Here is a 17,319-nt window from a genome sequence, read left to right on the forward strand (position 1 = left end):
AAAAAGTTAAAGTACAGTATAGAAACATACGAAGAATTTCTAATTAGGAGAATGATAATTTAAGATTGTATAACATAGCCAAAGAATACTGAACCCAAGTGGTCAGCTCGAGTTCCATTTCCAGCTCTGGCGTTAATCGTGGGTGACTGTGCAAACGGCAGCCACTCTTTGCACCTCCAGTTCTGTGTCTTAAAAGACAAAACAAACTGAGTGATTCCTAAGGCATTTTATATATCAGAATTTTTCAATTTTATGTCATATTTCTGAATTATTTCACTGGTTTGGTTACTAACTTTGACGAAGAACATTCCAGAAATCACTGCCTGTTTTAGTTGATCTTGTTCTTGTCATTATTTCTTAGTTTCTTTCCTCACAACTCTGGGTTTTTGCTAATAGCCATGACTACATTTTTTTTTTTCTGTTTATCATCTTAGTCTCTGTGACCTGAGTGATCTAGAATACCTTGATGAAGAATTTCACCAGAGCCTGCAGTGGATGAAAGACAATGACATCCATGACATCCTGGACCTCACGTTCACTGTGAACGAAGAAGTTTTTGGGCAGGTCTGTGTGTGTGAATAACTGGTGACTAAGTGTGGTAATTGAAGGCTATTGGTTGGTGAAGAATTAATTCAGTGGCCTAAGATCAGATGCTTATTTATTTGTGGTTGGTTGGGTGGTTTAAACCCAGGTTTATGTACAGTTACAATATTCTTGGTTATAAAGGTTATTCTAATGCCGACTTCAGATTAAAATTTTCTAATTTGTAGACTGCACTATTTGTATGTTGTAAACAATCTTTTTATTTCCAACTAAAATATCCTCATAAGATATTAGAATGTGCCTTGTACCAAATACAGTTTTTAAATATCCATGCTACCCCAGAGTTGAATATTAAATTATTTAATTGGCCCTTGTACTTACCTCTCATTCATGTTTAACAACTGAAATGGATTGTTTTGAAGCTGAGGGAAAGTAAACAATATTTTGGTGAAGGTTTGGAAACATATTGTTTTTTTAAAAAGTTGGTAGAAGAGTTGGTCAAAAGATTTTCAGAAATTATATGCTAATTCATAATTAATATTCTTAGTTAAACATTAATACTTGGCTGGTCTCCTGAATTTCATATTTTGGAAAAGAAGTTCTCAGTTTAACATTCGCTTGAATGTAATTCTGCTTCCTTAAGGTAAACGTTTACCTAAATATTGGCTTTCTATATGTAGTTGATTGTGAATCCTAAAGGAATTTGTGAAAATGTCTTTTTGTCAAACATTCAAATAGCAGTGGGACAGAATCTGGAGCCCTTTTGTTTCCATTTAAAAGACTTATTTGTTTAATCAGGATTTAAAGCTTAACCTTGCAACACATATATATATATTTTTTGCGATATGCGGGCCTCTCACTGTTGTGGCCTCTCCCGTTGCAGAGCACAGGCTCCGGATGCGCAGGCTCAGCGGCCATGGCTCACGGGCCCAGCCGCTCCACGGCATGTGGGATCTTCCTAGACCGGGGCACGAACCCGCGTCCCCTGCATCAGCAGGCGGACTCTCAACCACTGCGCCACCAGGGAAGCCCCGCAACACATACATTTTCAACCACTGAGGCTCTCAGACGTCTGCTCATTACTTAGCTTTCCCTGAGCATCAGTGGGTGCCTGGGCTCTGTGCTGGTGCCACACACTCTGCCTGTGGGATGTACCCGGGCCAGGGCAGAGACAGGTAGCTGGCTGATTCCAGCTCATTGGTAGCAGTGGTCTTACAACATCAAGAGTATTGCTTTATGGTCAGTCCTTTTGTTTTTTAATCGCAGATTACCGAACGAGAATTAAAACCAGGGGGTGCTAACATCCCAGTCACCGAGAAGAACAAGAAGGAGTACATCGAGAGGATGGTGAAATGGAGGATTGAGAGGGGTGTCGTGCAGCAAACAGAGAGCTTAGTGCGTGGCTTTTATGAGGTAAAGACAATCAGCAGGAGTGGGGTTCTCAGTCTGATGTCAGCAATACCTTGGTCCACTTCACTGTACTTCATATGTGTGCAATATTTCCATTTCTCTTTGGTATATTTACCGTTGCTATTTCAGTTCAAACACTTCAACAATTTTTCCTGTGTGTTTTAAGAACACAAAAAAAGCTTATTGCCCTGTTACAAGAAATCACTGAAATAAAATGACCTGCATTCAAATAGCATTTGACGATTTAATGACCACTAATAACATTTAAGTCACGCATTTTACTCATGCTTAGATATGTGTAATCAGATCTCATGCCTGATATGTGAAATGATCGTATCTGAGGGTCAGAATGAGTTGTAACAAGTATTCCATATGACTTCTTCTGTGAAAAAGCCATAGCTAAAATAAAAATAAACTGTGAAAGTGACTGGAGCACTAGATCTTCTCCCAAAGAGAAAAAAAAACTGGATTAATCAGTGACCAATTATAAAACAAAAATTCTGTTGAAAACCTCATCAACCTTGTACTAAAAATATATTTATAGAGAGCTTTACATGTTTTAAAGCGCCTCCACAGAATACATCCATAGTATTCCCAACACTCCCTGTGCCCTCCTTTTCTGATGAGGCTTAATTATAGCTGAGGCTTCTCCAGGTTCTTAAGCCATGTCCTATATTCTTTTTATTCCACAGGTCGTGGATGCCAGGCTGGTATCTGTTTTTGATGCGAGAGAACTAGAACTGGTCATCGCAGGCACAGCTGAAATAGACCTAAGTGATTGGAGGAACAACACAGAATATAGAGGAGGTGAAATTTGACTTATAGATGGCTGGATTTAAAGTTTCAGATTAGAGGGAAGCAAGCGGTTTGGCACGTTGGCCTGGATCCAGGACAGACAGGGGCACTTGCACTCTAATCATAGGTCTGATGCAGGCTCCTTTGAGACCTTGGGCAAGGTACATGCCCTTCTTTCCCTAGCTACCTCATCTGTCAAGTGGAAGGAGAGCTGTTTACACACCATCTAAGGATGTCGTAACTCTTAATTGTTAGTGAAGGAATGTGGCCATAGGAACATCAATTAATGGTTTTATGGTGGTGTTAGTGAAGCACCAGGGAGCTCATACCCAGCTGGTCAAATTCCACCTATTCTGCCTTCATCCTCAAACCTGAAGAGGCATACCCTCTGAGCTTCTTAATGAACAAACACAGTTTTTCTACATTTCACTTGAACTGCTTACCAGTTGTAATTCACAGTTGAAACACATGAATGGAGTAAGATATGGTTCTCAGATTTCAAGTTTCTTGAACAAGCCCTTCTAAAATTCAAGCATTAAGTTCAACTGAAAAGGAAACTGCTGTAAGGTTAGTTAAAAACTACACACGTCACCAAATGGGAAGTTTTAGGACTGGCACTTCTGTAGATCAATACAACTTTTCAATTAGTAATTGGCATCGAAGCCTGTGACATTTGCTGAATCAAGACGCATGGAAAGGGACCTGATGCTAACCCAGAGTTAAAGTTTTATTCAATACTTTTAATCAAAGAAAGAATACATTTTCTGAAATTTATTGTAGTGTTATAAAGTGTTCAGAAAGTCGTGACAAATGACAGTTGGTTTTTGTTTTTGTTTTTGAAGTCAGAATGTAAGAGGTTAGCAGTGGTTCTGAACTTGGAGAGTGAAGAATACAATCTTTAAGTCACTGAATTAACCACTTAGACTAAAATGAGAGCTGAGCAGTTCTCCAATTATCTGTAAATTGAAACAGAGATTTAAAAAAAAACAATTAAAAAGTTTGGAGTAGAAAAAATACCTTAACGTTGGCTCAGTTGCTTTTGTTTTGGCCTCTGCTTGGCTCTTCCAGCCCATCACTGTTGCCCTGGGCTGGCCTTGCCCGTCCATTTTCTCTGAAAGATGATATTAAACTGCAGTGTCCATTGCTGCTATTTCTGAAGTCCAGTTGCTGTAATAACTCTTTTCCAATTGGCCCCGTGTATAATCCAAATATGACCTTGGCTATTATAACTTTGTTAACTATTTTCACTAACTAGAACACAGTTTCTCCAACATGCTACATAACTTACATCTTACCATAAATGCTATTAGCTCATTCCTTCCCCCCCGCCCCCGTCCCCAAACCCCAGGAGATTCTAATAGCAATGCCATTCATCAAGTCAGCCAGTTTTGTATTTACACAGTATAGACTTTTATTCACTGTATATGACTAATCGAGTACCTATTTCTATGGTTATTGTCAGTCTTATCAAGTGAAATCCTTGAGAGGAGAGGGCTGGGGGGAGGGGGCAGGAAAATGGCGACATGCCCAGCTGCCATGTTTGCTAACCCAGCTACTTGGCACTGAATGAAGGGGCGGCTTTGCTGCCATTTGCCATATGTTCACAGGGCAGCTGTTTCTAGAGAATAGGATGAGACATTTTCACTCCTCCTCCTTCTCCAAATGGTTTGGCACAGACAGCAAAGGAGAGGCATAAAAGGGCTGATTCAAAGGGTCAGAAAACTTTAAAGCTATAAAGAGCCAACGCACTTATTTTATAGATTAGAAAAGTATTTGCTCAGCACCAAACAGCTGGTCTTTGCCAAAGGCAGGACAAGGAGCCGATGCATCGCCGTGTCCAGTCTAGTTGTATTTACGCTTCATTTGGATCCCTTTCTTCTCCAAGGGCATCGCTGATCAAATGGTAAACAGTAAGGCAAGATTCTCCCCAAATCCTACAGCCACGGAAACATATGAGGAAAAATTTGAATGAAAATGGTTTCTACCTACCTTCTATTTAGGACTTAACTGCTGCTGACTCAGAATTAGAGTAGCTCTCTATACATTGAATATGTCAGCTAATTGGTTTGAATCACTAACTGTGCCTTAATCCTCGTCAACCTTCTCTCTGAACTTAATTTTTCTCGGCAGAAGGTTTTAGAATCCACAGTTACTTCCTCAGTCCACCTGTGGGATGATACTTTTGACATTTTATTAAATTCTAGTAAAGTATGGAATAAAAGTAACATTTAGGTTGATGATTGAGATTTATTTGTTGAAGGAGTTAAAGTAATAAACTTATTTTCCCTTTTTATTAATAAAAAGTAATTTGCTTTTAAAATATGAACATAATATATAGTTTTAAAATGGTTTGCAATTATATATTGATTTGAATAATTATTTGATTTATGTCTCTCCTTTACCAGAAGCCCTGTGAGGGACTATTTCCTTTGCCATTGTCCCCCAAACTTAGGACACTGCTTGGCATAGCAGCGCTAGAAAATTATTTCTTAAATAAATGACCAAAAGGGTTAAACATTTCCAGTAACAGCAGTTATATTTTTCAGAAACGGTATGGTTAAAATAACTCATTTGTTTTCTTCCCTCCGCTAGCTTCATTTAGTGACCACTAAATGGAAACAGGTTTCTTGGTTTCATTTAGTGTTTTGTTTAACTTCTGACACTCATGTGATCACATTTACAGTGTAATTCCTTGGTCTTAAATTATAAATAACCTTTAACGAATCCAAGATGATGATTTATGTCTGGGGGTCTTTTGTCGACTTGCCAGTGTCGTGGTGACTTAAGATAGAAAACTCAAAGTAACACGGGCTTTCATGATTGCTTTGATAGGATATCATGACAATCATATTGTAATTCGGTGGTTCTGGGCTGCAGTGGAAAGATTCAACAATGAACAACGACTAAGGTTGTTACAGGTAAGATGCCATCAGTTCATCTTTTTAATGCATTAATATAGTTATTTTTGGAATTGCAAATTTTTAATAACTGCTAAGTATACTCAGTAAATACATTTAGGTTTATCTACATATTCGGGATATACTGTCTTCAGACTCTCCTGACTGTGTGGGTCTGTGGTTCCATCACTATGCAGAACATCCCCAACCTAGTCCAAGCATGTCATTAGAGTTGTGAGGAAGTACCGACTCCCATCCAAGAATCCCAGCAACAGCGTCTGCCTTTACAGCAGTTGGATCCCTTCCACAAGAGGTCCCTGGGTACTCTGCAGGCCAGCATCCCTGGCAACTGAAGGAGATAATCTTCAGTCCCTTAAGAAGTGACCCAGTTCCTTGATAAAGAGTCCTCTCTTTTCTTCCATCTAACATTCCACAAATTTGAGATAATATTGAAGTTTAAGAATACTGGGAAAACTAACTCATTTTCTTGTGGTGTTTATAGTTATACAGGGCAATTGCTGGTTGGTTGCAGCTAAAGAAATATCAGACATGAGGAAGCCTTTTGGTCACTCAGGCAAAGCCTTACCAGTAGGCTGGATCTTGGCTCCTTTGGATCACAGATCTGGGTCTCAAATTTGCAGGACGAGAAGTTCTCTTTGTTTTTCATTCACCTCAGTTCGATCAGGGACTAATGCTAAGTTGACTTAGGTTCATCGATACGCCCACTTTATTAATCTCAAATGGGAAGTATACATGGTTTGAGCTTCTAAGCTGGTCAGCTGTACAGGACGCTGTATCTTCTACAAATCCTCCACATCCCCTTTCTCTTTATAATGCTCTGTCCTTCCTTGGTATTCTCCAGCTCTTTGCCAGAATTCTCGTGTTACAGCTATTCTATGTCTATAAAGTTTTATCTTGTGAGCTTTTCCACCAGTGAGCAGCAGGCTGCTCTTCCCCAGCACCTCTGCACATGAACGATGTCAACCTTGCCTGGAGCCTGGTCTCTTGGCTTCACCTTCTCCTTCTGTTTTCTTGGGTTGATAGTTTGTTACAGGCACATCCAGCATTCCCTATGAAGGATTTGCTTCTCTCCGAGGGAGTAACGGCCCAAGAAGATTCTGTGTGGAGAAATGGGGGAAAATCACCGCTCTTCCCAGGTAAAGTAGAAGATACTTCTTTACTGTCACTACAGTGTTCTAGGTAGGACCTTTAGCGTATATATATATATATATAGATTTATTACCATTTTTATGCTGAAAGTTTGGGAGAGTGGAAAAAACTTTTAGAATGAATTTACCTCAGATTACCTTTTTAAATGAAGGAAAAAAGGTCTTCCTGGTCATACTTGGAATACATACATACATATCTTTTTTTTATTTTTATTGGAGTATAGTTGCTTTACAATATTGTGTTACTCTCTACTGTACAGCAAAGTGAATCAGCTATACGTATACATATATCCCCTCTTTTCTGGATTTCCTTCCCATTTAGGCCACCACAGAGCACTGAGTAGAGTTCCCTGTGCTATGCAGTAGATTCTCATTAGTTATCTATTTTATACATAGTATCAATAGCGTATATTCATACGTACATATCTCAAAATACAAAACGCAACAGAACCAAAGCACTTGTTAGCAATAGGAAAAGCAACATTGGTCATCATACTTGTGGCTTCTTATGATTGTGGCTCTAATTTACGTTTCCAGAAGCTCTAGTTTTAAGTTTATCATTGGTAACTATTTAGAATCCCTTCACTAAAAACGACCATTGTGGTTTCTAAGGAACATTAAATCATGTAATTGTGCTCTGTGCCTCTTCAGTCTCTATCATACATGCCTTACCTCCCTGGGAATGATTTCTGCATTGTACTCTCATTTGTAATAAGATGATACATTTCCTTGGAGTGGAAAAATTTGCTTTTCTGCTGCTACTAATAAATGTAAGAGACTAGTAAGGCAGTCTTTGTGAGTAAAAAAAAAAGTGTTTTGTGGGGAATGGAGCAAACTGGAGCTGAAGCAAAAGAAAAGGAGAGAGCAAATGAACAAAAGAGGAGTAGAGAACAGTTGGTTTCAGAACTCCTTTATCTAGTCAGCAGTAATATATTGAATTTTTGAGGTAAAAAGGATTGCCTCTCATTTTACTAATAATGAAATTGCAATCTGGGGAGGTTAAATCTTCCCAAGTGATATTAGTTTCCTCAAGATGTTATCCTGAGTTTGTTTAAGTACAGTCAGCCCTCTGTATCCGCGGATTCAACCAACCACAGATTCAACCAATTACAGGTCAAAAATATTTTTTAAAAAAATTTCTAGAGGGCTTCCCTGGTGGTGCAGTGGTTGAGAGTCCGCCTGCCGATGTAGGGGACACAGGTTCGTGACCCAGTCCTGGAAGATCCCACATGCCGCAGAGCGGCTGAGCCCGTGAGCCATGGCCGCTGAGCCTGCGCGTCCGGAGCCTGTGCTCTGCAACGGGAGAGGCCACAACAGTGAGAGGCCCGCGTACGGAGGGGGGGGGGAGGGGGGGTTCCAGAAAGTTCCAAAAAGCAAAACTTGAATTTTGCTGTGTTGTGGCAACTATTTACATACATTTACATTGTATTAGGTATTTCAAGCAATCTAGAGATGATTTAAAGTATACAGGAGGATGTGCATAAATTATATTCAAATAACATGCCATTTTATATTTGAGCATCCGAGATTTTGGTATTCCCTGAGGGAGCCCTGGAACCAATGCCCTGGGGATACCAAGGGACAACTTTACAAGTGACTTTGAGAAACGTGTTAACAAGACTGTCTTCTTAGCAATTGCACAACACTGGTTCTTAAGAATAACGTTCTAAGCATCAACATGTGAAAAAAAGCATGCTGAAAATACAGATACAGAGAGCAATGAATAGAGCAAGCTCAGGGCTGCCTGAGCCTCTTCAGTCGCTTTGGGTGCATGTCAGTCTGTGAACAGAGGCACTGCATCCAAACACCTAAGTAATTAGCTGGCTTACCTGGTGTTCCAAATGTAAGAGACTTTAATTTCATTATTTAAAGAAGTACTTTATTTTGTTTATGTCTGAATCACGCTTTTTTCCCCTCAGACCAAATTTGCAACTCAAAAGCAGATTTACAGTATCTGAGTAGGACCTTTTACTTTTCTGAGAAACTCAAGGATTAGCATTAAAGAGGCAGGAAAGGACAGATGAATTGTGTTCTTTCTCTTGAAATCTGTTTTTGTAAAGACTTGCTTATGTAAAGTAGACGGAATAAACTGTAACCATAGGCCGATATATCAGCTGTTCATATTTAATCACTGTAATTTTCACCAAACCTGATGAGCAGAGAAAGGCAATTTTGTATAAACAACAAACTTAAGCTTCAGAGAGACTGGACTCTATCCCAGTTCTGTTACTTGCCCACAGTGGGCTCTTGGAGATGTTGCCTAATTGTTCTGAGCCTCTGTTTCCTCATCTACCTTGTAGGTTAGTAATTCTGAAGATTAAGGGAAATCGTTCATATAAAACATTTACTACTGACCCTTGCCCTGAGTAAGCATCCAGTCGATGGTGGCTGCCATTATGATTTCTGTCACCATTGTCTGTAATATATGTCAGGCTGTAGCATATTGGAAAGAGCACAGGGTTGGGAGTTAGACCACCTGGGTTCTTGCCCCTCTGCCACCAGCTAACGGGACCTAGAAGATCACTTGATCTCTGGGCCTCCATTTCTCCATCTTTAAATGGCCAGGGAAGGGGTGGTATATTAGGTTTAGTGGAGCAATAAGTAGCACCAACAGGTTGCTGAAGAATCTTGGGGGTCGGGCCCTATTCACTTGTCTGCTTCCGCCTGGAGCTCCAGGAAGTTTGTGTGCTGAGTCATCATAAATGGTGGGTTTCTTCACATTGTTGCATACATATGGTTGAGCAACAGGCGTTGTTGTTTCTTCCTTTCTGCATTATGACCTAAGGCTCTAGGTTCTAGATTCCTAGCTCTACCTAGATTATAAAATAGCCATACATAAAGATGATATGAGGCACATTAGGCAAGCAGACCATTTTCATACCTTGTCTCTAACAAGCCCTAACTTTTTAGGTCCAGCAGGAAGAAAGAGCTACTTGGCTATTCTAATTCACAGTTCATCAATTTATAGAGCCTTGTTAGGAGGCATGAATGCAGACCTAAGCCCTGTGATACACTAGCAATGTGATCCTAAAAGCCTTGATCCACCTCTGAAGAGTAGGAATAACGATGCCATGCTCAAAGAGTATTTGCGACAAGTGAGTGAGATAATGTGTATGAAAGTTCTTAGGGACAGTATGTTCTCTTTGTTCTTTTAAACCTTTTATTGTGAATCTTCTGTGAGCCACCATACTGCTGAAACTATTAAAATGTGCTCCACAAAAAAAGTACATTTGGAGGAAAAACACAAAAGGAGAACTTCAATGCATGACCATATAGTTTTATCAGAAGTGATTTCTTTTTGTTTGTTTGTTTGTTTGGGGTTTTTTTTGTTGTTGTTTGGGGTTTTTTTTTTTTGCGGTACGTGGGCCTCCCACTGCTGTGGCCTCTCCCGCTGCAGAACACAGGCTCCGGATGCGCAGGCTCAGCGGCCATGGCTCACGGGCCCAGCCACTCCGCGGCATGTGGGATCCTCCCAGACTGGGGCACGAACCCGCGTCCCCTGCATCGGCAGGCGGACTCTCAACCACTGCGCCACCAGGGAAGCCCAGAAGTGATTTCTTTACTGATAACGTTGTCATCACCCTTTATGAAATGTGGGGTGTTACTTAAGTGTGAAAAAGATCTGTAAGATTGGCTGTGGTCTAAAAAGATGGTTTTATATGACTGAGTCCATTTTTTCCCACCGTCAGAACAGATACACTGAAGCCATCTTTCCGGCTAGGTTTGAGTTGCAGAACTAAAGGACTGGTCTGTCTCAAGCTGGTCATCCCCAATGTATTTCTTTTTTCTTATTAGCAAGATGATGTTTAACATTTAAAATGTGACATTTGTACACACTGGAGACAAAATGGTTGAATGTTGTTCTTACTTAAAAAGTGTATTCCCTAAGAGGTCTGGCATCATCTCGTGTCAGGCATGGGAGGCTGTACCCTGGAGACTTGGAAGTGGCTATAAAGGATGAGGGCAGGTAGTACCCGCAGAAGGGAGGGCATCTTAGTCTTTCTAGAAACGGATGATTAAAGGCCTTTAAACCTTTCAGGAAAGCAAATGTGAGTCTCATTCTTTTCTCAGATTTCCTAGTCCCACACTGTGGTAGCAGTGAATAGCACTACTCACAATGTGGGCCAAGAAGTGTATTAAAGTATATAGGGTTGTCTCTGAAGCCAGTACAAGTTGAATCCATGGCTCTTTTTTTTCTGTCTTGTGGTAATAAAGTAACTGGAGACCAGATGATAAATAATGATGGAGGCAGACGGGTGTCTCTGTGGAGGCTTCTAGCTTGAACACATAACTGTACTTCCTCTGCTTCATGGTTGGTAGCTATATTTTGCATTTCTGTAGATTTCCGGTCCCTTGTGCTCTGATGGACTTAGGAGACTGTAAATTCACTTTACTGCAGTTGCTCTTAAACATTCCGAAAAACAGGCTGCTAACATGCCAGCAGGAAAATGCAGGTCAAATCCTCTCTCCAAGGGTGGTATAGACTTTATGTGTTCATCTCAGAGGTTCTTGCCAAGTAGGATGATGGGACAGAGGAGTTGGAGAGCCGCAGTCGTGATGGGGGAGTGTTGGTTTTGCCAAAGGGAGGAAACATTCATTTTTGACAATGGCTGCATCTGGAGATTATTACAAATGAAATGCTGACCCAAATTAAAAAATAAGAAGCAAGAGTTAATTATGAAATGTTTCAGGGAGACAGCTTTTCCAGTGGAATAGAATTTAAAAAGATAAAGCTATCTTTTAAAGATGAGACATTTTTCATTAAAAATTGTTTTAATTAAAGTACAGTAGATATACAATAGTATGTGTTACAGGTGTACAATATAGTATTCACAATTTTTAAAAGTTACACTCCATTTATAGTTGTTATAAAATATTGGCTATTTCCCAGTGTTGTACAATACATCCTTGTAGCTTCTCTTATACATAATGGTTTGTACCTCTCACTCCCCTACCCCTATATTGCTAGACATTATTTTCATTTTTAAAACTCTGCTTTTTATTCTTATGTAAAGAAAATATTTCACAAAAAATGCCAAGAAGTTTAAATTTTTTAATATTTGTTTATATAATACATATAATACAATAATATGTGTATATAATAAAAATATACATGTATACATATATATATATATATAAAGTCCACTACTGAGATAATCTCTAAACATGCCTCCACTCATTTCTACAAACATAACACACACAAGACACACATTTAAAAACAAAATACAATCATAGCGCCTATACTGTTTATGACCTGCTTTTTGTTTATCACATATCACTAATCATGAATAACTTTCCATGTCATTAAATACTGCTTTACAATGTTATCAATAATTCAGCTTTTCCTCCTCTAGTACAGAGAGCATTGTCTACTGGAGCTATCAGCTTGGAAATTGGAAAGTAACTGAGGAGCTGGTGTCACTTTCTTTAATTAAAAAAAAATCCAGAACAAGCGATGGACACTGGGAGGATCGCTTGGTGACACCACCACTTTTCCGTATTGTACCTGCCTTGGGATGTCCCCCCTTGGTCTCCCAGTTCCCCACCACCTGCTGGTCCCACGGCAGTCTGTTCCATCATTTAATCTCTGATACAAGGCCCTCTTCCACCCTTTCCCTTTCTTTCCACTTACTCAATTTATACTGTCTTATAATAATATTTTAAGGTTTTACTGTATTCTGCCATTGGTTCAGCACATGCTAATGAAAATACACCAGTGATGACTACGAATATTACCTTATTAAAAATCCTTAAATATGCTGTACCTTTTGGATTGGTCTTTACTTTGGGAAGTGGGTAAGATGATCGTAAAACCTACTTTGCCTGAAAAAGGACTCCAGTGATGAATGTAAAATACTGCTGAAATAATTTGTAATTACTGAATGGAATGAAAGTAGTTTGCATTGCTGCTGCCAACAGAATAGAGTCGTCCAAGTCACAACAACTATAAATCGTAAAGTGTGTGTTTGTGAGTGACAGACATTGCAGCTGTTAAGGAATGGTTATCCCCTTCTCTTTGGCTTCAAGACCAAAAACTAGTTTGGGCTCATCTCCTTCCACCACCCTAGTCCACTACAGCAGCCCCTCTCCCCTGGGGCTACTGCCGCAGCCTGCTGGCTACACACCTGCTTCTCTTCGTACATCCTGTAGTTCATTCTGTGGTCAGCAACCAGAGTGAGCTTCTGAAATCTCCAGATCACCTCCCTCCCCTGCTCATCCCCTCCAGTGCCTTAGAGTAAAATCCGTACTCCTTGCCAAGGACTACCAGGTGGGTGGCCTGCTCTGGCCTACTCTTCTAACCTCAACACATACACTCTCCCCCCGCCAGCTACAGCCACCAGCCTCCTTCTTGAGGAAATGTGCCAAACTTAACTCTGCCTCAAGACTCTGGAAATTGCTGCCCAAACTCTTTTCTGCTGGTTCTGCACGTGGCTGGCTTTCTCATCCCTAAGAACTCAGCTCAGTGCTCGGAAAGGCCCTCCAGGCTTCTGCCCCCAGTGTACCTGCCACTCTGTCATACCTTAATTCCTTTATAGGACTTATTTCGGTTCAGTCGTTGTGTTTAGTGATTGGTTTACTTGTTGACTGTCTATCTCCCCCTCTAGGATCTAACCCCGTGAGAACAAGGACCTTGTTTGAATTGAATGTGGTTTTGCCCCTCGTGCTGAGTCGTAACGCGTAATTGGTACTCAGTATTTTTAGTGACTTCTTAAACTTCAGGTCTGACTCTGGACCACTCCAGACAAGATATGCCAAAATCGCTTCTGTATCTTTATGCCCTCATCTGAACAATAGGGATTGGTACTGATAATTACATTACAAAGTTGTTTTGAAGATTAAGTGAGATAACATATACAAAGTGCTTAAAATGATGCCTGACACATTATTCAGTAAGTTCAGCTATTTTGACTATTGGCCCTAATCCCTAGCCTTCAGAGCTGGCATGACATTTTACAGTCCTTAGGTGTGCAAGAAATGTGCTGTATCCACCCAGGGTATTTATATTTTGTTTGGGCTTCTAAGAGTTCTCATTCTGGAACAGTTCCTTACTGGGTTTTCTTCTATTGGGTTTAAATTCTTACATTTGAAAAGTATGTACTGTTCACCTATTCCCAGGGGGCATCCACAGGTGAGAAGTGACCTGATTACCAGGCATAGTTTGAAGACTTTCTTCTGTTAATTATCCCCCGTGCAGGAATTCCCACTGTGGGAACATTCCACATTGTATTTATAGACCCAGATGCATTTTAACCAAGACAACCTAATGAGACTTCAGAATAAGATATTAATTAGTTAGTAAATCTAATTCCTCCAACAAGCCTTTAGATACTCATTATGCACTTATTATATGCAAAACTTTATGGGAGACATAAATTGATCTCTGTCCATGTGGACTTTAAAACACAGAGAAGGAAGTAATAGATATTTAAATGAATAGATAACCAACATCACCGCCACCAAGTGGTATATGACGCATGAGTAGTGGGCGTAGTAAGTGTCATAGAATTCCTTTCCATTGATTCACATTTATTGAACACCTGGTGAGGGTCGGGGTTGTGCTGCGCCACCACGGGTTACCCAGATATTTGTGAACTAGTCTTAGTGAGAATTCCTGCCCTAAATCTCATGGTCTAAGAAAGTATTAATTGGGATCATAAAGAAATTATGAATATTTTTTTAAAATCATAACAAAAGTTATACCTTTATTTGTGTTAATAAATCGATCTAGGCTAACAAAACAATCACTGAATTACGTCCATTGAATTTATCACTCCGTGCGATTGGTAACTTTGTATTTCTCATGTTGATTGCAAGCTCCGAATTCATCATCTACCGTGCCCCTTTCCTCTGTTCCCTGGTGTGTTTAATGGCACCTGTGCCATATCAAGCTCCACGCCCGGTCACTAGCTCCCTTTAATGCGTGGAATAAATGGGAAAGGTCTCTGCATGAGCACACCTCGCTTCCTGATGTGACCCTACCTCCCTCTCTGGCTTCACGTCCAGCCTTGGCTCCTATCACTCAAGCACTTGTAGTTCTCAGGTTTCCTGGTGATGCAATGCTTCCTCACACTTCCGGGCAGTCTGCTGGGAACGTCCTTCTTGTTGCCAATCCAGACAAACCCTACACACCTATAAATCCTTCGAGGCTTGGCACAGATAGTGTCCTCTGTAAAGCCTTTCCTGACTCTGCAGAGCAGACTTGTAACTCATTGTGTGCAGGGCCACTGAGAGCCCATATGAATTTTTTGGATTAGACAAAGGTTTCTTACAGTTTTCTGGAGAAATGCAGCCCTGAGCTAGGGATTATGGGTTGGTGAGCAGAGCCAAAGGTAGGCTGGATTACAGTGCCTACTGGCCCCAGCCAGTTCCCCTAGTACAGAGCACAGACTGCATAACCTTTAGTGGGTCCCATTTGCCTGCATATTTTGCTGTCAGAGTGCAAACTTCTTGTGGGCAGAGAGCAGACTATTCATCCTCATCTACCAGGGGACAGCTCAATGTCTGGCATGCAGTATGACCTCAGTACGTATTTGTTCAATGAATGAAGGAATAAATGAAATGTAAGTTGAAAAATTAATTTTTGTGCATCAGGGCACTTTGTATAGGAATGACAAGCTTTCAAAATATGGGGTCTTCAATGGAGGACATAATAAAAGAGGGTCTGCAGGTGAAAGTGCTTGGGTGCTACCTGAACACTCAGTGGGCCCTGATTAGGGGGCCCTGAGAGCCCAAAGAGAGTCCCTCTTTGCCTACCTCATAGCCCAGCTCCAGGCCAACTGTGCTCCTCCCTCCAGCCTTCCCTGCCGACAGGACTGCGGGAGCACCTGATTCCCCTGTGGGGAAGCCTATAGGCCCTGTCTCAGATGAGGAAAATTTGGACTTGACAGGTAAACTTGGTCAGGAATGCTCACATTTCCAAAGAAATCATGACATTAAAAAGTGATAAGCTCTAGTATCCCTTAGGAATTTTCCAGAATGCTTTTAAGTATTTTTTTTAACATCTTTATTGGAGTATAATTGCTTTACAATGGTGTGTTAGCTTCTGCTTTATAACAAAGTGAATCAGCTGTACATATATAAGTATTTGGTTTTGATTGATTAATTACTTAATGAAAAGGTGGGAATAGGAGTAAGGAAACAAATTAGGATTAGGCACCACTGCCAATCAAAAAGAAAGAGAGTACTGATAAAACACATTATAAATGATAATGCAAATTTTAAAAATTTATTCAATTTACATACATTTTATTTCTCGGGCTATATCTACCAGATAAAATGAGGCCCATGCTTTTCACCTCTCACTCTCTCTCTCTCTCTTTAAAATCCTGATTGTAATTTCTTCTTCGCCTCATATTTTGAGTCCTTATAAGCTACGAAAAATCACTCTGAGGAAATGGAGAATAAATTAATAAATACATACACACACACAGAAATACATTTATCAGTTAATTGATTGATGAAATTTTAGATGTAATTGTGATTCTTTGGGCTCATTGGATTTGGATAATTGACTTGTCTATCTATAGGAAAGAAAAGAGGGTTGAGCATGTGACCTTCTGGTTAACATTTAAAGAATCCAGAAGGCACCAAGAGATCTATTAAGTCACACCAGATGTCTGGAGGGCTTTTAAATCTTCTTTATATTGATGCCAGCATGATTTCCCAAAGACCAGTTCAGACCTGCCCTCCTTGAGTGTTTCTGGCTGCATAGATGAAAATGAGGTAAACTCATTATAGCCTTAGTGTGGCTGGCTTTGAAAGATTTGAAAAATGTTCTTTTATTGAGACTGAATAACTGGATGTGCTTTTGCTGCCAATGTCAACATAGTCCAAGGGCCCTTCTGTTATTTTCTGCTAGAGTTTTCTTAGGACATGGAATGGGGCGGGAGAGGGGGTGTGAAAAGCCTCAGAGGATTGTCTTTTGTTTTGCTTTTTTTTTTTTTCCCCTGTTCTTGGCTCATACAGCAAGTTGATGGTAAATATTGGGCAATTTATTTAACCACACTATTCCTCAATTTCCGTATTAGCAATGCTGTCTTGTTTGTAAGGAGTTTTGAAATTTTTGCAAGCACACAAAACACTGGTACAAATAACCAATGTAGTGTGATGAATTGGGAGATTGGGATTGATATATATACACTAATATGTATAAAATGGATAACTAATAAGAACCTGCTGTATAAAAAAATAAATAAAATTCAAAAAAGGGAAACAAATAGCCAATGTAGATATCTTATTTCTAATCCAATTGATGTCTCTCTGCTAGTGGAGCCTACCTGCATCAGACTCATTTGGGGTGATAGTTAAAATGCAGATCCCTAGGCCCACCCCAAACCTTCTAAAGTAGAATCTCGGGGTACACCCCAAAATCTCCATTGTAAACAAGCTTCTTGGGTGATTCTGATGAATTTCACCCTACCTCTCTGAGTATCTCTGCTTTCTGGTGAGCATGAGATAGAACTAGATGATTTGAGTACCTAAAAATCCCCTGGTATCTCTCAGAG

At 40.1% G+C, this 17,319-nt stretch overlaps 1 protein-coding gene across 3 annotated transcripts in view; it reads left to right on the plus strand.

The window, feature by feature from the left end:
- The window catches only part of HECW2 (HECT, C2 and WW domain containing E3 ubiquitin protein ligase 2), a 414,063-nt gene that overhangs the window by 387,180 nt on the left and 9,564 nt on the right, over positions 1 to 17,319 (plus strand). Inside the window, exons 24-29 of one of the 3 annotated variants that reach the window (XM_067741144.1) lie at positions 435 to 564; positions 1,810 to 1,956; positions 2,646 to 2,760; positions 5,581 to 5,666; positions 6,690 to 6,802; positions 12,169 to 12,673. In XM_067741144.1, coding sequence (XP_067597245.1) covers positions 435 to 564; positions 1,810 to 1,956; positions 2,646 to 2,760; positions 5,581 to 5,666; positions 6,690 to 6,802; positions 12,169 to 12,478 — 901 coding nt within the window. In that variant the 3' untranslated portion in view covers positions 12,479 to 12,673. Of the gene's footprint in view, positions 1 to 434; positions 565 to 1,809; positions 1,957 to 2,645; positions 2,761 to 5,580; positions 5,667 to 6,689; positions 6,803 to 12,168; positions 12,674 to 17,319 lie in introns of those variants that run through there. The other 2 variants (XM_067741146.1, XM_067741145.1) reach the window with 2 other exon arrangements.

This window comes from Pseudorca crassidens, chromosome 6 (assembly GCF_039906515.1).
Source record: "Pseudorca crassidens isolate mPseCra1 chromosome 6, mPseCra1.hap1, whole genome shotgun sequence".
In the NCBI taxonomy this organism is placed as follows: Eukaryota; Metazoa; Chordata; class Mammalia; order Artiodactyla; family Delphinidae; genus Pseudorca; species Pseudorca crassidens.